Source organism: Sporothrix schenckii (assembly GCF_000961545.1).
Source record: "Sporothrix schenckii 1099-18 chromosome Unknown Cont41, whole genome shotgun sequence".
In the NCBI taxonomy this organism is placed as follows: Eukaryota; Fungi; Ascomycota; class Sordariomycetes; order Ophiostomatales; family Ophiostomataceae; genus Sporothrix; species Sporothrix schenckii.
In genome coordinates, this window is record NW_015971142.1 from 506,937 (window position 1) to 527,380 (window position 20,444).

Below are 20,444 nucleotides of genomic sequence, written 5' to 3' on the forward strand. Positions count from 1 at the left end.
GTGGCAGCTATGAGCTACTGTCCGCAGCAGCACTGATTTGTGGGGCCAGGCGGATTTGATGCGGTCCATTTTGGTCACGTGTAGCGTTCTCAAACAGGTAGCATCATCGAGAGAAAAGCGTATCCAGGGCGAGCTCCTGTTCTCACTGAGCTTTTTTAAGGCGACGAGAGATGTACGGGAAGTTCTTCACAAAGCATATCACGAGGCTACGACACCTCTGTGTGGGCCTAAAGAGAAAGTGGCAGCTCCAAAGGCTCCTCAGAAGGACAGCCAAAGTGACTCAGTCTGACGTGAAAGCGCTTAATTGGGTCACAGAGATATATACAGCAAACAAATGGCATCTGGGGATCGTCAATCAATAACGAAAGCCGCTTGAAGCGGAAACTGGATGCTTCTCGTCATGCAAACCGAGGGTCGTGATCACGATACTGAGGCCATCCAGGTTCTTGTACCTGAAAGCGCTGTGGCCCGATAAGGCAGATAAGGTGATAGCGTGCATCTGCATCGCCGACTGGGGCAGCCAATCAGGCGCCCAGCGTAACTCAGCCGTGGCCACAGGGCTCCACCCAAGCCACGACACTTACCCACTCTCACTGCAGGCGGCCACACCTGAACCTATGACCGTTTCAGGTGACCTGCGCTGGCTAGGCGGGGCGAGACCGTCTTACTGTATCGTGCACCCGAAATGGAGAATGCCGTAGTGAATGTGCCTCGTTCTTTCCAAACCGCTCTGTTGTGTCCCGTGTCGCTCTTTCCCTCTCTCTCTCCTCCTCTCTCTCTCTCTCTCTCCTCTCCTTCTCAGCATCACCAACTTTCTCCCTCAACCACATCTGCAACGAGGGAACACGATCTGTACCCAATTTGCTCAACACCGCCTGATTCCCTTGCCTTCGCATTTGCAGCGCGGCACGAGAGCGACAAAGTAGCGACCAACGCCAACGCGAAAGCGGCCAAGACACCCTCCCTTGCCGTCCAACAGGGCACCCAGCGACAATACGTTGCCCAATTTGGCTCTATTCGGGTCCTGTCTTTGTATTCTCCCTGAATTACAGAGGCCCGTCTCTTTTTCGTCTTATCCTGACCTGTTACTTTCTCTTCCTCTCGTCTCGCCTTCTCGCCAGGTCCTCCTCTGCTTGTCGCACCACCTACTCCACCGACCATGGCTTCCCGATATCTCATCCCCGTCCTTGTGGCAATGATGCTGCTCACGGGCGTCTGCAATACACTGTTGACAAAGTACCAGGTATGTCGGCCAGGACGATGTCCAGGCGAGACTTACCCGCCCCCCGTCCCCTTCACCCTCGGGACGCCCGGCTAACTGATTCAACAGGACAACCAGTGTGTCCGCAACTGCGATGACCCGGATCCGAAGAAGCGCGCCTACTTTGAGCAACCCGTGCTCCAGACGGCACAGATGTTTGTGGGCGAGATGGGCTGCTGGCTCGTTGTCGGGCTCATGTCCCTGTACAAGCGCTACCAGGAGCGGAGGAACGGTGGCTCGGCCACGACCGCTGCCGAGGGCGGCTACCAGGCCGTGGCGGCCGACGATACGGGTGCTGGCGATGACGCGAGCATCCACTCCACAACGGCCCTCAACGGCAATGGGAACGGCAAGTTCTTGGCGACCCACGAGAACTCGGTTCTGCGCGGCTGCGGCATCCTGCTGCTGGCCCTGCCGTCCATCTGCGACATCCTCGGCACCACGCTCATGAACGCGGGGCTGCTCTTGGTGGCCGCTTCCATCTACCAAATGACCCGTGGCGCCCTCGTCTTGTTTGTCGGCCTGTTCAGTGTCATCTTTTTGCACCGCCACCTGCACGTCTTCCAGTGGCTGTCCCTGCTTGGCGTCGTCTTGGGTGTGGCTGTCGTTGGCCTCGCAGGCGCCATCTCGCCGGATACCACGACGGCTGGCTCCGACGATGCCGCCATGGTCTCCGCAACCGCCCTGGCCGACGTCGGCACGGACGCCCTGCGTGTGATCATTGGTGTGCTGCTCATTGCGGGCGCCCAGATCTTCACGGCGACCCAGTTTGTCCTCGAGGAGTGGATCCTCGAGCGCTCGACCATTGAGCCCATCCGCGTCGTCGGCTGGGAGGGCGTCTTCGGCTTCGGCGTCACCCTGCTCGGCATGGTCGTGCTGCACGTTACCATTGGCCGCACCGAGGCCGGCCAGTACGGCTACTTTGACATGGTCGAGGGCTGGCGCCAGATGACGTCGGACCCGCGCATCCTGGTCACGAGCGTCCTGATCATGTTCAGCATCGGCGGCTTCAACTTTTTCGGCCTGTCGGTGACGCGCAACGTCAGCGCCACGTCGCGGTCCACCATCGACACCTGCCGGACGCTCTTCATCTGGCTCGTGTCCCTGGGCCTGGGCTGGGAGACATTCAAGTGGCTGCAGGTCGTCGGCTTCATCATGCTGGTGTACTTCACCTTTGTCTTCAACGGCATCGTCAAGCCGCCGCTGAAGGTTCTGCAGCCGCCGCGCGTCGAGGAGCTGCTGCCGGAAGAGCCTGTCGAGCACATGTAATCCACCCATGGCTCTCTCTGCTACTTCTACCGCATTGTGGAATCCTTTCGCCATCGCTTTCTTACTCCTTTTGGTTATTGCGGCGTTGATCTATAGTATTGAGGAATGGTTGTTATTTTACGTTGAAGCGTGTCATCTATGCACTTTAGGCGTTCTCTGGGATCTTCTTTCGATTTATCAATGTTACCAAAGGTTTTGTTTTAGTCTTGAACTTTCGTGATGGAGACTTGCGGTGCATGTTCTTTTGGTTATAGTTGGCCTTCGCTTTTCCAAAAGAAAAACTAAAACCAATTTCATAATACCGGAAATGCGTAAAAATCATCCTAAACTACAAAACATCTTGTTTAAATCATAATCGTAAGATCAAAACTCGTGCCATGGACGTGCTTCCACACGATCACTGCCCAGAATGTCCACCCGGATACCCACATTCGGCAGCCGCCGCCCATTGCGTATCTCAACCACCACACGGAACCATGGTGTCGTCAGGTCTCGACCCTGGTACGGCGAGGCTCGACTGAGATTGACCTCTCCTGTTCGCAGGCCAGAGACCGGCATGTCCTGGAACTCGCCGCCGCCTGTCGCTACAATCACATCGCCGCTGCGTCGGCCGCTTCCCGTGGCCATGCGCTCGATCGAGACACGCACAGCGGTCGTGCTCGCAGCAGCAGCAGCGGCAGCCGTGGCCGTGTAGACGGCGTGTGCACGCCGTTCAACGGCCTGGACGACAAGACGCACGCGCGTATTGAGGCGCGTGTCGAGTACGGCCTGGCATCGCAACTCGCCCTCATCTCCATCCCCAAGGCCGTGGTGGCCTCCGCCAGAGGTGCCGTCAAATGTCAGCATCAGCGGCTCAAGCGACGTCCGCAGCTTGCCCGAGTCCTCTGCTGGGATCGGTCGCAGCTCGATGGGCACAGCCGAGCCGACCCGTAGCGTGTATCGAGACAGTTGGGCGTGCTCGAACGTTGACACCACTACGGTGTACGTGCCGGCTTCGACGAGGCCGGACCCAAAACCTGCGCTCCCGCTTCCGTTGCCACTGCTTACGCTGCCGGACATTTGCGAAAGAGGAGACGATGCTGCCAGCCCAGACGCAGCAGAATAGGATGCCGTCCGTGGCGCTACGGCTGCCATGGCACATCCCCGCTGGTATTCGCCGGACGACACGACGAGATCGCGCACGGCCAGCGACGCTACCCGTTCGCCTCGGGCCCATACTAGATCAACGCGGACAGGGACATCGTCGGCCTCAGCACACAGGAGCAAACTGAGAGGAGTAGCCTTTGGTATGGTAAGTGCGTATTGTGGGTTTTGGATAAAGTCTGGCGACGCTGCACTGCCGCCAGCCGTCGCCCTCGACCACTCGTCGGATACTTCGTACTGGTTGGCGAGCATCTCGACCGCCGGCTCAATCTTCAGCGATGCGGAAGAGAAAAATGACAGAGTGAATGAGTAGCTAGGGAGTGGCAGGCCGGATTGGGCCACAACGATCGTGTAAGGAAGCGACTTGCGCGCCTCGAAGCACACCAATGTCTGCGGGGAGTCTACCAATGGCGCACGGTTGATCCACCGGGGACGGTCCGCCAGCTGGACTCTCTTGCCATCGGCAGAGTACACATATAGCGAAATAAACCCGACCTGGCTGGACGACGTTGGGCCGGGTTCAGAAGTAGGGGGAGCGCCCGATGGCGCGCTTCCTCGATTGCCCAAAAACGCGGACACGGATCGTTTTTTCCTGCGGACGATATCGAGTTCGGCGTCCTGGAAGTGGCGGTTCAGCAAAATCCAAACGGTACCGTCGGCGTCTGGCGCCATAGCGTATTGGGGATTGGATGCAAACGAGTGGGCCATTGCCTTGGTGGGAAGGGTCCAGCTGAAATGGTGATCCTGGCGGTGGTTGAACAAGGACGGGTTCCAATTCAAGTAAAGAGACTCATAGTACTGAATGACGTCTTCGAAGCCTATCCAAAAGGTTCCCGTCGTTGATGGACTGGTTGCGGAAGAAACAGATACCAGACCCCTTCCACGCCAGACAAGATTGTCACACCAGGGATTCTTGACCAGCATCCGGCGAACGCCGTCAGTATCAACGTCCAGGCCAAGGACAGCATAGTCATGCTCTCCGGCCAAGCCAAGCAGTGTTTCCTCTTCCGAGGAGAGCCGGCCTGTGCCAAGGGTGACCATGACGTCGCCGCGTGCAAATGCGTCTTTAACACGCGTCCAGACTTGGTCCAGATCTGATTCGTTGCTCTGAATAAAGACTTGCTCCGGGATCCACCCGGTGAGAACCCAAAGGTCGGTGCCGGAGTTGCTTCCAGGAAAATCATAGCCTCCGTGCACCTTGAGATACGCCTTTTCGAGGAAAGCAGGCCACAACAGTAGTGGGTTTCGGCGGTCGACGACAAACAGGGCACGTGAATCCGACGACGGCAGCCTATCGTCAACAACGACCTTGCGAAAAGCTCCGTTGAAATGCATTCGGAATATGTATTTGCCGTTCTCGGAGACTAGTGGCTGGCCGTTGTCGTGGTCGAACGGGCTCATTATTGATGCAAGTAGTGCAGACGGGCCGCCATGGTCGTCAGCATACTTTGTCATGGCACATAGACTCGCGACGACTGAGCAGTCGGTCGTGATGTCCTGTACGAGGTCAGGCTCATCTTTGGCGAGCATAAATCGATCTGTTAGTAGTGTGTCGTCTGCTTTGCCGTCCGCCGCTGCAGGCTCCGAAAATAGCTCGACAGGTCGCTTCCAGCCGGTGAATATCTCGTTTTGCTGAGATGACATAGAGAAGGTAGTGTTGTCCCTGGCAGTATCAGAAGAATGTTAGTTGGCAGCTACACGCTGTCACTGCTGTTCATACCAAACACTTACTCGTAGAGAACGTCGGCAGGCGATGCCAACTTGAAGGTGTCGTTGCTGGGTGTCCCATCCCATGGAGGGAAGACGGACCCATGGAGCTTGGATGCCCTCAAGAGAACAATCTTTTCTCGTTTTGGAAGGTCTCTGGTCGAAATAGGCGCAGTTCGGCCGGAGGCATACATACTGCGGCCTGGAACCAGATTTCCGGTTGTCTTCGCAGTGGTGTCGATGCTTGACGAAACCTGTGCCGGCGTTTGTGGCTGCGGCCCCGGCGGGGACGTAGGATTCGGTTTTTCCGGCTTGGACTCCAACGACAAAGAAGACAAGGCGGCTTCCACTGGAGCTGCTTGCGCGGTCTTTAGGCTTTCGCCATAGGCCATTAACTCTCGGCATTTCTTCTTGAGTCGTGTCCGTTCGGCCGGAGTGGAAGCCTCCTGGACGGCCTTCATATACAGCTCGACGGCCGCAATAACGTGTAAGACCGCGTCCTTGCCCGACGACTGGCTGATCAGAGCCTCCTCTTCCTGTGCTTTTGCCTCCATTGGTGGACTGCTTCAATGTAGTGGCAGAGGTCCAGTTGTGCAGGCGATACAATCAGAGGGTCACTTGTCTTGCACGGCCAAGCATGACGGCCACGCATCAACACAATAGAAACATTGGCCCTGGCGGGGTGAGCGGTAAGGCTGTGTCGAGTGTCGTGACAGTGCTAAGAATGGCCCAATTGGCAACACAGTATCTCAATCTCATTGGACATGTGCGACAACCGTCCCGTGGCTGAGCGAGCGCAAGAACCGTCTGGGCTGCATTAGCTTAAGGCTGGCCATTGCATGGGGGAGCGGCATGTTGAAGATGAGGGGCTTGGAAGAAGCGACAGTTTGGGGACTGGAGAGGTGTTGGGATGAAAGGAAACATCACGAGAAGCTACTTGGGCTTCATCAACGATCCTTCCCAATTGGGATGCTTACACAAAGGGCCTGATAGAGGACGAGATTGGCAGTAGCCGGTAAACGCACCTTCCTGCAATGCTCCGTTCACAAAACAAGGAAGCAGGCGTCAACGCCACGAGGCCCCAGGCAGGAGCGATGTCCACAGTGACGGAATTAGCCAGTATTACTTCGGCAAGAACCAGCTGTGTGCTTTTCCCCGACTGCTTCGCGGCCTCTCCAAACGTACTCCAAAGAGCGATAGCGCTCCACTTTACTGTCAAAAAGCTCGGCATTTGTGGACACATTGGGTCGCAGGCTCCGGAATAGGGCGTCCTCCTGTTGGCTGGCCGGACCGCTCAGCACCCCAAAACACAAGGCTCAGGGCTTCAGTGGTGGACGATGCTCTGAAGCGTTGCCGAAATGCGCTAGCCTCCAGACTTCCTCGTGCACCACCCCAGGTGCCTTTTTGCTGTGCGGAGTTTTAGCACCATTTCCCCTACGCAACACACGCCTACTCTGGATGGCGGCGCCACTCAGTCCCACATGTTGAGATATGGCCGAGGTTTGGCGGCAGACAATGGAGACTTCGGGCCAGTGCCTCCAGATGCCAGCCAGCCCGCCCACCTCTGAGTGGCTGTTTCTCCTGCAGATTCCGTTTGGCGCCCCGTTGCCGGCTCTTTCCTATTGTATCATCCTTTTCTTATTGCCAGTCCTTTCTTTTTGTCCTTTTTCGTCCGGTTCGCTTGGTGACTCTCGTCGATTGAGTATTCGTAGAATCCGACATCGTTCTGGTTCGCGATCGTCTGTGTTCCTGTGCTCCTCGATTGTTCTCCATGCTCGTCCGGAAGCTGTGCCGCTTACAATAGCCCAAGCGCATATCGGCAAATCGCATCCAGCAGCCACAAGCTATCTCGCTTTCTCACCTGTGTCGCTTGTCTTGCCTGCGTCCCTGACGACCTAGTTTTTCGTTTTTCCAGACGCTCCTACGCCAGTTCTGTTTCTCTTCTCCATCTTTTCTTTACCGTTTTCTTTTTCTCTTTTCCATCACATCACCACACGCAATGCCTGCGCAGTCAAAGCCTGTAATTGGCCCTTGGGGCAAGGCTACGGCCGGTGCCACCGGTGCTGTCCTGGCCAATGCTCTGGTGTACCCGCTGGACATGTAAGTTTCCCTCGGCTTCGACTTCATTGTCTGCGTCTTTTGCTGGGGTTTTCATGTGGTGCTGCGCCGGTCTATCGGACGGACTGCTGACCAAATCCCGCGATGCAGCGTCAAGACCCGGTTACAAGTGCAGGTCAAGCGGAAGGACGGCAGTGTCGCAGATGACGCGCACTACACCTCGACCTGGGACGCGATTACCAAAATTGCCGAGGCGGACGGCATCATCGGCTTGTACGCCGGCATCAGCGGCTCGCTGATCGGTGTCGCTTCGACCAACTTTGCCTACTTCTACTGGTACTCGCTCATCCGCACCCTGTACGAGCGCTACGCCAAATCCACGGCGCCGCCGTCAACGGTCGTCGAGCTGTCTCTCGGCGCCCTGTCCGGTGCTGTGGCCCAGCTGTTTACCATCCCTATCGCCGTCGTGACCACGCGCCAGCAGACGCAGTCCAAGAACGAGCGCAAGGGCATCCTTGGCACCGCGCGCGAGGTCATTGAGAGCGAGGACGGCGTGTCCGGCCTGTGGCGCGGCCTCAAGGCCAGCCTGGTCCTCGTCGTCAACCCGGCCATCACCTATGGCGCCTACGAGCGCTTAAAACAGGTCCTGTTCCCCGGCAAGACCAACCTGAGACCTTGGGAGGCGTTTGCCCTCGGCGCCATGTCCAAGTCGCTGGCCACAATCGCCACGCAGCCGCTGATCGTCGCCAAGGTCGGCCTGCAGTCGAAGCCGCCATCGGCGCGCAACGGCAAGCCCTTTAAGAGCTTCATTGAGGTGATGCAGTTCATTATTGCCCACGAGGGTCCTCTGGGTCTGTTCAAGGGCATCGGCCCCCAGATCCTCAAGGGTTTGCTGGTGCAGGGCATCCTGATGATGGCCAAGGAGAGGTTCGTTCCTTTTTCTTTCTTTCTTGTTTGTTTTTCTCTGCAATATGGTCAAATGCACGCCACTAACACGGATTTTCAGAGTCGAGCTGATGTTCATCCTCTTCGTCCGCTACCTCCAGAAGCTTCGGTCCGAGCAGTTGGCCCGTGGTGCCACCCTCAACTCACTCCGCACCGTTGCTCCCCTGTCTGTCAAATAAACGATTCAATTCAGCAACCAAGTCCTCGCGGAATCTAAAAAGGAGGTGATGATAAAGAGGAATTGTGTATAAACCTGCGGCGGATTGCGTTTTGTGATTTTGTTTACTTTTCCAAGTTTTTGGATTCTGTTTCGTTTTTGCAATGTTTTTCGGCCCTTTTATGTCATCATTTATAGAAAACAAATGCAGTCATTGTGTACATGGTAATATTGTTTAGCATACTAGATCTCAAGAATCAGACAAGAGATTCCAATTGACAAGCTCAAACTTACAGCTGGGATTCATGCACATTGCCAAGTTAGTACGGGATATGCGCATGAAGATAGCCGGGACCTAAGCCGTACCAATCGTTGACTATGACCATAAAATTACACGTGATGTGTCATGCCGTTGTCTTATGTAATTGTGGCTGAAGTGCACGCGCCACACATTTTATGGAGACTAGCCCTTTTTTTTCCCACAACAAATCGAAATTCACCTACCAAAGAGATTTTTTTGCAATCCCACCCTGGCAGCGTTAAACCTCCTTCTACTTACCACATCCTCAATTCCTTACAATTTTGATCAAGGACCGACACAACAACAGTCGCCATGGCCAGTACGTGCTACCGAATGAAATTTTGAGCTTCACTCTCGCACTTCCGGTTATTCTAACAATTTCTTTCTCACAGAGTCGAAGAACTCGTCCCAGCACAACCAGTCGCGCAAGGCGCACCGGAACGGGTATGTCGAATCCAACCGCCACCTCCTTCGGAACGAACGAACGACTACATGATGCGAATGTTCCAGGAAGAAGGATATACGAGTTCCCAGGGACACAGCAGACAGACAGGTGGCTAACACGACTATTCTCGAACAGCATCAAGAAGCCCAAGACCTCCAGATACCCTTCGCTCAAGGGCACTGACCCCAAGTTCCGGAGAAACCACAGACATGCTCTGCACGGCACTGCCCGCGCCCTGGTACGACTTATCCTTTTCCACCCCTGCAAACGAGAAGACACGTATCAACGTTGGGAGATTGTGCGTACTGACAACACCTACAGAAGGAGTTCCGGGAGGGCAAGCGGGAGTCGGCATAAGCAACCAAACACCTGGATCGAATTCGAAATCAGCACACTACGTATGACGACGGCTTCGCTTTAAATGGTTTTAGGGAGCGACAAATAAAAAAAACGACACAATTTCAATTGCGAAATAAACAAACAAGACAGAAGTCTTGGTGATTTCCTTGTTTTCTTTTGGGAGTTTTCTAGGGAACGGTACCGATGGAAGGGACAGAAAATCAAACAAATCAAAGAACATGAAAAGCTAGCCCCCCGCCCCCTCTGCAAACGAAACTACGATCCGACCGGCCTCTTCGACAACATTCCCCGACTCTTCTTCTTCCTTCTGCGCCCGCAACAAAACCCTCCAGAAACGCACAAGATGATTGGTGCAGGAGAGAGTGAAGAGCCGGCAATGTGAGGCCGGAAAGGTCCGTGACTATGACGTGCATGTCAAAAAGCAAACCGTGATGTTTCCGCCGATCGGACTACAAAACTCTACATATCTCTTGTCACAGACAGCACCCTCTATTTGCACCTGACATTTCCATTCATCTTTTGCGGTCGTTGACCAGCCCTTACCCAGGGCAATGACACAGGGGATTGTGACTTGAAACCCGAGAAACAACAAATGGCATTAGTGTGTACAGCATAGAGCCTCTTTTCCAGTACTCAATTGCTGAAGGATATTTTCTTTCGTGCCAAGATCAAGAGGATTCGTCCTCTCCATGTCTATTACCAAGCGCCTCGAGCCCAGTTCGTTTCTCCCCACGGCCGGGGCGCATGAATGACGCGGAACATGCTTTGATGAGACGCCTTCCAAGGTTCTTTGTAATATGCACTTCACAGACGGCGATGTCCAAGTAATCAGCATTTTATACAAGGCGGCCACCAACTAGAATATACGTGTAAGGGCAGGTCGTACTATGTTCAAGTATGTGACGGTCACCCGAGACACCGTACCATCGCGTGAGAAAGATGTGCCAGTATTCCCATATGCCAGTGGGTACGATCCGAAGCTCACAGACGTGCCCACACATAAAGTAGACGGGCAGCATACCCCAGGGTTTCCTTCTCGTCCTGCCGGGAGTGCAAATCACAAGGGGGCAGAACCGTGTCGTTGTAAGATCAAGGCTTGCGCTCGCCCCAGGAAGGAGCAAGGGACGAAAAGGAGGCCGAAGAAAATTCATCAGAGAGCCGCGCAATCGTTGCTTCCATGTTTGCTTTGGATCTGGTGCACGAGGCTGCCTGTGGCTCCTTCTCTTACCACATATTTGATATCTTTGAACGAGTTTAATATACTCTCTTTGGGCAGGTAACAACGGCATAAGTGGCAACGGCGATGGACTAGCCAGGCCCTCCCGGAGCTCCAATCCCGCACCTCACAGAAATGCCCCCTTAGCGCTGTGACTCTGTCGCCGTTTCCTTTCCCGGCCATTGGTCCTCCTTTGCTCCTTCCGTAGCAACGAGAGGAGCGTGCAACTGCAACACCTGGGGCGTGGGCTAGTGCTGAATTGCACCACTCGATGGGGGTCCTGCTGCGTCCCTGGCCTAATATCGCCCACCGTTTCAGAAGTTTCTTTTCCACCTTTTTTGGAACCTTTTTCAGGACCTATTTTCTTCCCCGAATTTTCTCGACCGCCTCCCCTCCCTACGGTCACTGAGAGCGTTCTTCTGTACTGCGTACATCGATTGCCCTTGGTTAGACCTCCTCTCTTTCTCTATTTTCTGCGGCAATTTACATTTACTACGGCCTCGCCATCTGCCTTCTCTTATTTGACTTCGCAGGCCGGCAACAGGGGGCAAAGCCTCGTTTCTCGATTGTTTTGGTTCTCTCCGTCCTCGTTCTCTGCCTCGACTTCGTATCTTTCTTCTCTTGTTTCCTTGTCTCTGTCCTCTGGTTCGACTCCTCGTTCCCCTTAAATCTGCTTTCCTGGACCTCTTTGTCTCCTCCCTTTTTGGAGCTCGTTTTTTATTCTATTTTTATTGGATTCCGGATCCTTCGAATCGATTTTCTCGCTCCGTCTTTGGAAAACAAAGCCCGCGGGTCGTCTTGGCATTTATTTCCTCGCTCGCTTCTCGCCGTTCTGTTCGCCTGCTCGACTGGCTCTCGACGTCTTGTGCTTCTCCCTGCACCGCTTTCCGGAGTAGGATACATCTGCATCTGTGGCTTCAGCCTGGACTTGCTGCTGGCCCACCACAGCCCCAATACATTGTAAGTTACGTCGATGCCCAAACCCCTCCTGTTAGCATGAAGGACCGCAACGCCCTTCCCCCTCTCCGCGAGCCTCGATCTCTCCCGTGCCTTTCGGCGTTGTCTGGGTTTTCCGCGAGACTCTTGGCGCTTCCTATGCCTCGACAATCCGGGCGGCACATATCCCGATGGATCGTCTACCGCCTTATCGTCTGAAGAACAAAAGGTCCGGGGTCTCAAAATCCGCCCAATGTCGTGGCTTTGTGTCTGAGCGGCCTGGCCTGTACCCCCTGTCACCAGTCGCTGCCTCCTCCAAGGTTCTCGAATTCCGCTTACCCTGAAATACATCCACTTGCCCACACCAGCCGCGACCGCCCTGAAGCATTCACACTCCCCCTTCCTTTCCCTTCCTTCCCCCCTGTACGCACATCCGCTACTGCTGTAGCTTACGGGACTCTCGTGCTTCTTGGGCTGTTCCGGTGCTATTATTTGCTGCTTCTTGTGCCTCAATGTTGCATTTCTCCTCCTACAGCGGCCACTAACGGTTTCTCACTCTGTGATCCAGAATCGGCCTTCACACCATTCACACCACACCCCCCTCCCCCACCCGCTGTCTTCCTTCAAGCCTCCCTCCTTTTAGGGCAGCTGAGCTGCAGGAGCGTTTCAAACAAAAATAAAAGAAACAAAAAATAATACCCTGCGGGGCCACATTCACTGAGGACTCGCTGTTCACTTCTTCGTGTCAGCTTCACAACCGCCAGAAAGAAGTCCCAGACGCTTTCCGTTCGCTTCTTCAAGTTTCTTCACGATCGCATCTTTTGACAACGGATTTCTTGACGATTTTTTTAAAAGTTTTCCTGCAAGCACGATACCCGTTCGCCAAGCCGAATCGGCCGTGTCCACGCAACTGGTAATTTTCTCCAGCAAGCATTGCTTGAAGGCCAGTCCTTGGAAAATCTCGAAACACGCATTACTTGTTACGGGCCACTGATCGCCCACTCGTCCCCTTCTCCGTACTCGTACTCTTCTCAGCGGCCTTCAGGCCTTGTTTCATATGCTGGCAGCATATCGACCCCAGACTATCGTCCTCGCCAAGCAGCGAGTTGTCCGTCTCTTTTCCTCTACCATCTATCTCCTTCGCTGATTGTTACCTCCTGGTTCCGATTCCGTGTTGATACTTTCTTACCTATCCTCAACAGTTGCTCTTGCGCGCCTCAAACGCACAGCTTCTGGTTGTTCTTGTCCTTTTTACCTTTTTATCTTTCTCCTCCTCCTCGTTCTCCTCTCTCGTCTTGCTCTTTCTCTCTTTCACCTCCGCCTGCCGCTCTTTTTCTGCCACGACCGCCTAGTCGCCACCTCCGCTACTTCTTTTCTTAACGCCTTCCGTCCCGCGTTCTCGAGATCGGCTCAGTCGATCATGAATAATATGTCGAGCCTCGCCGGCAATCGGATGAGCACGCCCGAGGCCAGCCAACCCTCGTCCCTCCGGCCTCCCTCGTCCCGTGCCATGGTTGGCAATGCCCACCTCCGAGCATCCGCCGATATGGCTGCCCTGTCGGGCACCAATCCGTCTAGCCGCATACGTCCGTCGTCCGACTTTTACGGACAGCCGCAGCCGCCTCCGCCCCCGGCCATAGGCGAGCTCGACCCCCAGGACAAGCTTGCCCAGGAGTGGATCGCCGATATCGATCAGTACGAGACAACGCTGGAGGAGATGGCAGCAGCTACGCTGGACCAGGATTTCAAGGACGAGCTGAGCGCTATCGAACAGTGGTTCCGCGTGTTGAGTGAGGCCGAGCGGACCGCCGCGCTGTACGCCCTGCTGCAACAAACCACACAAGTTCAAATTCGTTTCTTCATTCAGGTGCTGAGGCAAATGGGTAAGAACCACCCCATGTCTGGTGTTTTGTCGCCCGCCAACTTTGACAAAGGTCGGTGTTGCTTTTTCTTACTCAATTCTCTTTCTGCTTCGTGATTTTTATACGTATTTTTTAATTGTTTAACGTCCTGCTGTTATAGCTCGTCATACTAACGTGCCATCTGCAGACCCCATGTCGAACCGGTTAAGCGACGCGATGAACAAGCTCAGTGTGGACTCTGCGAGAAATTCCATGGCGCGCAACTCGATCATGTCGGTCAAGCGCCAGTCCGGCCTGGACCCTTCGACCATCAATGCCATGTTCCCCGATGCCGCCGCCGCCATTGCGACCGAGAAGGCCAAGTACACGCAGCAGACAGGAAACCCGCCCGTCTCCAACCGGAACAGTGCCATTGATCCGCGCAACTCGCTCGTTGCGCCGACAATCTCTACCCCTGCCGATGCTGCAGCGGCCGCCACTGCTCTGCCGGGGCCGTCCAACGGCCAGAACCCGACCTCACCATGGGGACCTTCCTCTTCAGCGAACCCTGCACAGCCGACTGTGACATCACCAGGACAGCCACCAATGGGCCAGTTCTCTCAGCCGCCCCCGTCCGCCGGTGGCCTCCGCTCTCCTCGACCGGCAATGACGCTGTCACCACAGGCCATCAACGCCGATAAAAACGCCGACCTTCCTCTGCTATCGCCCTACGGTGCCAGTGGCAACTGGGCATCAATGGTGAATACGCCCATGGTGGCCAACTTCAACCAGCAGCAGCAGAGCGGGAACCAGGCCGACATGGTCGCGAATGCCACGGCCATGAAGCTTGCTGCCCTGTCAACGGTTAACAACCGTGTTTTCCTCGACGATGTGCGCAAGTACCGCCGTACTCGGTCGAACGATGCTCCAGGAGCTCCGCAGAATCCGCTGTCACCCAGTGCGCCGACGATCCAGCTGCCTGGCGGTACGACGAATGTTGTGATGGTCAACGAACACGGTCAGATTCTGCGCACCGAGCCGATGCTGGCTGTGCATGGTCAGGCGCCGCTCGGCTTTGGTGCGCAACGCTCACGGCCCAACTCGCCCGGCATAGCGATGCAGGGCGGCTTTGGCGGCGTCCCCTTCACGTCCCCCCAGAACAATGGCTTCTTGAGCGCCTACGATGGCTCGGGGCTGATGAACAACTCTCTGAACCTTGGTGGTATGAACCTTGGCCAACTCGGCCTGGGCGGCCCGCCCGAGGGATATCTCTCAGACCACTCAGACATTATCCGGGGCCGTTCTCCGCGCGGACGTCGCGGTAGCTCGAAACCTCCAGAGGACCCTACCGATCCTACGCTGCTGCAGGACATCCCCAGCTGGCTGCGTAGTCTGCGTCTGCACAAGTACACAGACAACCTTAAGGACATGCAATGGATGGACCTCGTCGAGCTGGACGACAAGCAGCTTGAGGAGCGTGGAGTGAATGCGCTTGGCGCTCGGCGGAAGATGCTCAAGGTATTTGAGCAAGTCAAAGGTTCGCAGTGCTCGGATCCCCCGGCCCGTATCACATAGTGACCCGAACTGACAATCCTGCTACAGAGGCGAAAGCGGAAGGTAAACTCACCGAAGCCGACAAGTAAACCGCATTTGCGTTCTGATTTGAATGGCTTTATTACAAACGACATGCCGGAAAAAATTACTATATACAAAACGAAACATGTGCTCAAGAAACAGAGCTTGGGGAAGGACTTTGCGACTTGCATTGGTATGAATCAAAGGAAACTCCATTATGTTGTACGGCGGCGCTTCTTCTTTCCTCTTTGGTGATCGGGCGTCGATGTCGGTCCGGACGAGCGGCACGGAAAACAGCGTCGTGGGTTTTTAGTTGGATATTTATGTTTTTATGTGTACTGATTTATAAGTTATTATAATTTTGACTATCTCATCGAGCCTGGTTTTCGGCTATCAATCCATATCATAAAGGTATAAAGAAATGATTTACCATGTAGACATGTATTATTTCATTTGTTCTTGCACATTCCCCGGTTTCATGTATCTCTGTTTTTTATTCCTCATCATATTTCTTTTTCTGTTTTTTTTTGTTTTTTTTAAAAAAAAGTAAACAAATAAGAGAGAGAGTTAGAGAAAAAGACTTCTATTTTTATGAGATGTTGTGTACGTCTTCGATAATGCAAATCCAGTTCCGCTTTTAATAAGAATGGTACGATGAATCACATAAAGAACGTGAAGTTCCACGTCGAACATATGAAGCAGCTACTTGTGTACCAGGTTGGTTAGATAGTTGAGACAGTTAAAAAAAGCTTAATGTTACCTGTCGATCGCGCTTTCAGGGCGGTGGACAGGCTAAATCTGTAACAACGCGCTAAGGCAAACTCCTCCGACAGGGCTGCGGCGCAGTAGACACAGACGTTGATCGCTCTTGCCAACCATTTTGGCGTCAAATCGCCACACGTGATGTCTCCACAGAAATGTTGAACATCGAACTTGCCTCTGAGCGCGACTAACATACCAACAAGACTTTGGCTACAAGCAAAGCAAAGCAATACAAAGAAAGGACGGAGAGGGAACGATGGGCAATACCGTGGCTGCTTCATTATGACATAAAACTACCACCTTGTACATTGGAAAGCTCCGACCATTGCTGGCGACAGGAACATGGACGACATGGACATGGACGATGCGCCGTCGAACGCGTATCTCGACGATCAGAGCGTTCCCCCCACGGCCACAGGCTCTCCAATCGGGCTTTCTGGGAGCGACAATGATGATGTTGACGAGGTCTCGGATGCCGACTCGGACTACCTCGAGCTGCAGGCCGACATTGCTCGCCTCGACGCGAGCCGCAATGCATTTCTGTCGGAACACCTGGGCCCCGATGCCGTAGCTCCAGCCGCCACAGGAGCCAGTGGAACGGCCGTGCGCCGCCGCCGTGGGCCACGCAAAGCGGCCGAGCCTTCGGCCGAAGTCAAGTTTCGGCTGCAGCAGGCGCACCAGCTGTTCATGGACAACCGCTACGAGGACGCGCTCGAGGCGCTGCACGAGATTATCCGAGTCAACGCCGAGACACATGCGGCATGGAACTTGTTGGCGTCGATCAATGAGGACCTGGGTCGACGCGAGGAATCCCTGATGGCCAGAGTGTTTGCGGCGCATCTAGAGCCCAAGAACGTCGCTGGCTGGTTGAGCACGGCGGACTTTGCGTTGGCCGAGGCTGCGGCTGTCGACGCCGAAGAACCTGCGGAAGGGGACAACGACGACGACATCGACGACGACGACGGCGCCCGCGAAGAAGAGCGTCAAAACCGGCGGCTCCAAAACCTGCAGATTGCCCGGCTGTGCTATTCAGGCGCCATCCGGGCTGACAAGGACAACATCCCTGCGCGGCTGGGCAAGGCGAATGTGTGCCTCGAGTTTGGACAGGCGACAAACGCAGCGACCGAGTATGTGCGTGTACTGAAGCGGCGGCCGCTGGCGCTACAGGTGATCCGCAACCTGGCCGAGGCATCGTACGACTCGGTACGCGGGTCCGAGACGATCCAGGCGGCCATCAAGGCGTACCGCAAAGCGGTGGCGTACCTGCGGGGCAAGTCGAGCGTGGCGACACACGGCTACTTTGCACCGTACCTGACGCTCGACGACGGCGAAGAGTTTTCGTGGATGGACATTACCATTTATGTCGAGCTGTACGCCGCCATGGAGCAGTACAAGGAGGCCATCGCCGTGCTGAAAAACCTAGCGCGGTGGATGCTTGGCCGGGGTGGGCCGGACGAGGCCTACTGGAAGGATGTGGACAAGGACGAGAGCACCAACTGCGAGGACGGCGAGTGGGACCGGCACGACGAGCCACGGCGGCGCAAGGTGCCTGGGTTTCAGCCAGGACGGTACCCGCTCTCGGCGTACGGCGAAGGCCTTCCCGTGGACCTGCGGGCCAAGCTGGCCATCTATCGCCTCAAGCTCGGCCATGAAGAGGAAGCCATCGAGCATCTCGCGTGGATCGACCCCCAGGACGCCAACACGACCGAGTCTATGCGCCTGTACCCGCATCTGCTCAAGGATGTGGGCGCTGAGCTGTTTGGGGCCAAGCGGTTCGAGTTGGCCCTGCAGTACCTGGAGCTGTACCGTGAGCTGAACCGGGCTGCGGTAGCCGGGGGGCTCAGCGGCGGGTACGAGCAGATGACGGACGAAATTGGCGAGGGAGGCGATGCAAACAGCAGTGCAGCTGCGGACGACGACGCTGATGCGCTCGTGCTGCAGGGCAAGTGCAATTTGGAGCTGCACGACCATGCAGCAGCCGAAGAGTGCTTCCTGGCGGCCATTGAGGCGGACGACGAGAACATTGATGCGCGCTACGAACTGGCCAAGATGTACGAGAAAGCGCAAGAAAAGGAGCAGGCATATATTTTGGTCAACGAGGCGCTGTCGCTCGAGGCCGCTCAGCAGAAGCGACAGCAGCTGCAGACCCGAGATGAGGAGGGCGATGAGCAAGAGGAAGGCGCGGTAGCGGAACGAGCAGTAGGCGACGGTGCCACCGACGGCGCCGCGCCTGGAAAGCGTCGTGGTCCCATGGCCAGCTTGGAGACGGCAGCATACCGCGTGTTCCTCGACAGCGAGGGCAAAGTCGTGCGGCGTCATCGCAAGTTCCGCAAGGGGCCCGACGGGCAAGACATCCTGGTCTCGACCGAACGCAAGCGGCGAACAAAGACAGCCCAGGGGCAGGAAGGAGAAGAGGGCGACCAGGAAGGAGGCGTTGTTGGCCCCGACGGCGAATTGCGGGTGCGTCGCCGGCAGCCCAAGACGGGCACGGCACGCGTACGCGGACCCCAACGGCGCCCACAAAAGTCACAGCAGCAGCAGAGGCGCTGGCGGGCTGTTCGCGGCCACGCACGGCGGTTCTTTGCCAGCCCTGCCGAGCAGGCCGAGTTTGAGGCGTCTACATCCGCGCGTCTGCGTGGCCGCTACCAGGTGTGCCGGGCGCTCAAAGAACGGGCCGATGCCGGCGATGTAGATGCGGCGGCCGAGTGGATGGAGGCGGCCAAGGAGCTCATCGACGACTTCCGGTCGTTCCGCGAATTCTACACGTGGGACAAGTACGTGCAGTTTCTGGGCGTCAACAATTTTTTGCACGACCAGACAGGCACAGCAGCCGCAGCGCCGGCGACGGCGGCTGTCGAGGGTGCCGGCACCAGCACCAGCACCAGCACCGGTCCCGGTACCGGCCAGCATAGCAGTCACCTCACGGCCCTGGCCGAACGCCTACACCAGAACCTCACGCCTGCCGACGCAGAAGCTCAAGTCCTTGCCAATGCAATGATCGATCCGGCGCTGCTGGGGCCTGCAACGGCCGCTGCTCCTGCTCCGCTTGCGTCTGCGCGCCGCGACTACCGCGGCATTCCCTTTGACGACTGGCTAGCCCTGTTCCTGGAGTATGCGCTGGGTCTTGCGCACGCGGGCCGCACAACCGAAGCCTACGCCGTGTGCCAGTCCGCGCACGACTCGACCGTGTATCGGCAGGAGGACAGCATGTTCCTGATCCACCTGGCATGGGCGTCGTGTGCCGTGCGCGCGGGCGACGAGCAGACGTGTGTGGCGGTGGCGCGCTACTTTATGCGCGAGCAGCCGTACACGACCGACTGCTACCGCCTCTTCACGACCATGTGTCGGCTGTGCCGCTCGCCGTCCATGTGGTTCAGCTCGAGCCCGGCGCAAAAGTACATCTTGCGGCAGATCCGGTCGCGCGACGAGGCCATCAAGCAGGAGGCGCGGGCGGCCGGCAAAGACGAGACGGCTGTCGTGGACCGCCTCGACACGTGCCTGCTGGTCGTCTACGGACACATTTTGTTTGCCTCCATGAGCTACCACTTTGCGCTCAACTACTACCAGCGCGCACTGGCCGTCGACCCGGGCAACCCGGTCATCAGCCTGTGCATCGGGCTCTCGTACGTGCACTGGGCGCTCAAGCGGCAGGCCGACAACCGGCAGTACCTGCTGACGCAGGGCTTTCACTTCTTGTATCGATACGCCGGCGGACGGCTGGCGGCGGCGACCAAAACAGACTCCAGCGACGACGCCCATGCCCGGCGCGAGGCCTACTACAACCTTGGCCGGGCGTACCACCTGCTTGGCCTGCACGCACTGGCGGCCGAGTTCTACGGCAAAGTGCTCCGCGAGACAGATCCCAACAAGGAGGTCGAAGCTGCCAATCGCCAACGGGGCAGACATCCCGACCTGCGGACGGAAGCGGCCTACAACCTGCGGACGTACTACCTGCTGGCGGGCAACCATGAGGCGGCCATGCAGGTTGCACGAGCCTACCTGGTGCTGTGATGAGGAGACGCATGCGGTGTGCGTTGCGTGACGGAAAGAGAAGCTGTATAATTGTGTTGTAAGATGGGCGTGACAGAGGCAGTAGACAGACCCTTGCATGCAATATCCCCCCCCAATTTTGAGTTTCCATCAGGTAAATCCACCCCACGCGATATTTTTGTCCTGTCCTCTGTGAATGCCGATCCACGACGGCAATGTGAGAATGGGGGTGTGGGAGGGGCAGAGTGTCCAGAATAAATAGTAAAAAAAATTAAGTACGTCCGAGCATAGATGTACACTTGCTGAAGGGCTGGAATAAGAAATTATGTGCACACCGAGCACTCGTGGACAACCGCCGGCCAAGCATTCGTTCTTCCACGTATCTCTGCACTTCTTCATACACTGCACGCCCTCCAAAACGAAGAGCCAATTGGGGCCGGCAAATGGAACATGTCCCTGAGCGGAGTCGTTTTAGACG

At 56.1% G+C, this 20,444-nt stretch overlaps 5 protein-coding genes across 5 annotated transcripts; 4 read left to right on the forward strand and 1 right to left on the reverse strand.

Annotated features, from left to right (window-relative positions):
- Positions 1-1,159: 1,159 nt before the first annotated feature.
- Positions 1,160-2,530, forward strand: SPSK_07537 (uncharacterized protein; the record flags this gene model as incomplete). The annotated part of the gene is made up of 2 exons (XM_016734198.1): positions 1,160-1,243; positions 1,331-2,530. 2 exons carry the CDS (start codon positions 1,160-1,162, stop codon positions 2,528-2,530), a joined length of 1,284 nt encoding a protein of 427 aa, XP_016590468.1.
- Positions 2,531-2,893: 363 nt separating this feature from the next.
- On the reverse strand, positions 2,894-5,934 carry SPSK_06977 (Calpain family cysteine protease containing protein; the record flags this gene model as incomplete). Its single annotated transcript, XM_016733647.1, has 2 exons — positions 2,894-5,336; positions 5,405-5,934. 2 exons carry the CDS (start codon positions 5,932-5,934, stop codon positions 2,894-2,896), a joined length of 2,973 nt encoding a protein of 990 aa, XP_016590469.1.
- A 1,445-nt stretch (positions 5,935-7,379) lies between these two features.
- Positions 7,380-8,562, forward strand: SPSK_07652 (uncharacterized protein; the record flags this gene model as incomplete). The annotated part of the gene is made up of 3 exons (XM_016734311.1): positions 7,380-7,480; positions 7,589-8,365; positions 8,445-8,562. The coding sequence occupies 3 exons, from the start codon at positions 7,380-7,382 to the stop codon at positions 8,560-8,562; spliced, it is 996 nt and encodes a 331-aa protein (XP_016590470.1).
- A 4,656-nt stretch (positions 8,563-13,218) lies between these two features.
- SPSK_07213 (protein VTS1) lies at positions 13,219-15,214 on the forward strand (the record flags this gene model as incomplete). The annotated part of the gene is made up of 2 exons (XM_016733877.1): positions 13,219-13,732; positions 13,848-15,214. 2 exons carry the CDS (start codon positions 13,219-13,221, stop codon positions 15,212-15,214), a joined length of 1,881 nt encoding a protein of 626 aa, XP_016590471.1.
- Positions 15,215-16,318: 1,104 nt separating this feature from the next.
- Positions 16,319-19,987, forward strand: SPSK_06912 (general transcription factor 3C polypeptide 3 (transcription factor C subunit 4); the record flags this gene model as incomplete). The annotated part of the gene is made up of 1 exon (XM_016733583.1): positions 16,319-19,987. One exon carries the CDS (start codon positions 16,319-16,321, stop codon positions 19,985-19,987), a length of 3,669 nt encoding a protein of 1,222 aa, XP_016590472.1.
- Positions 19,988-20,444: the final 457 nt, after the last annotated feature.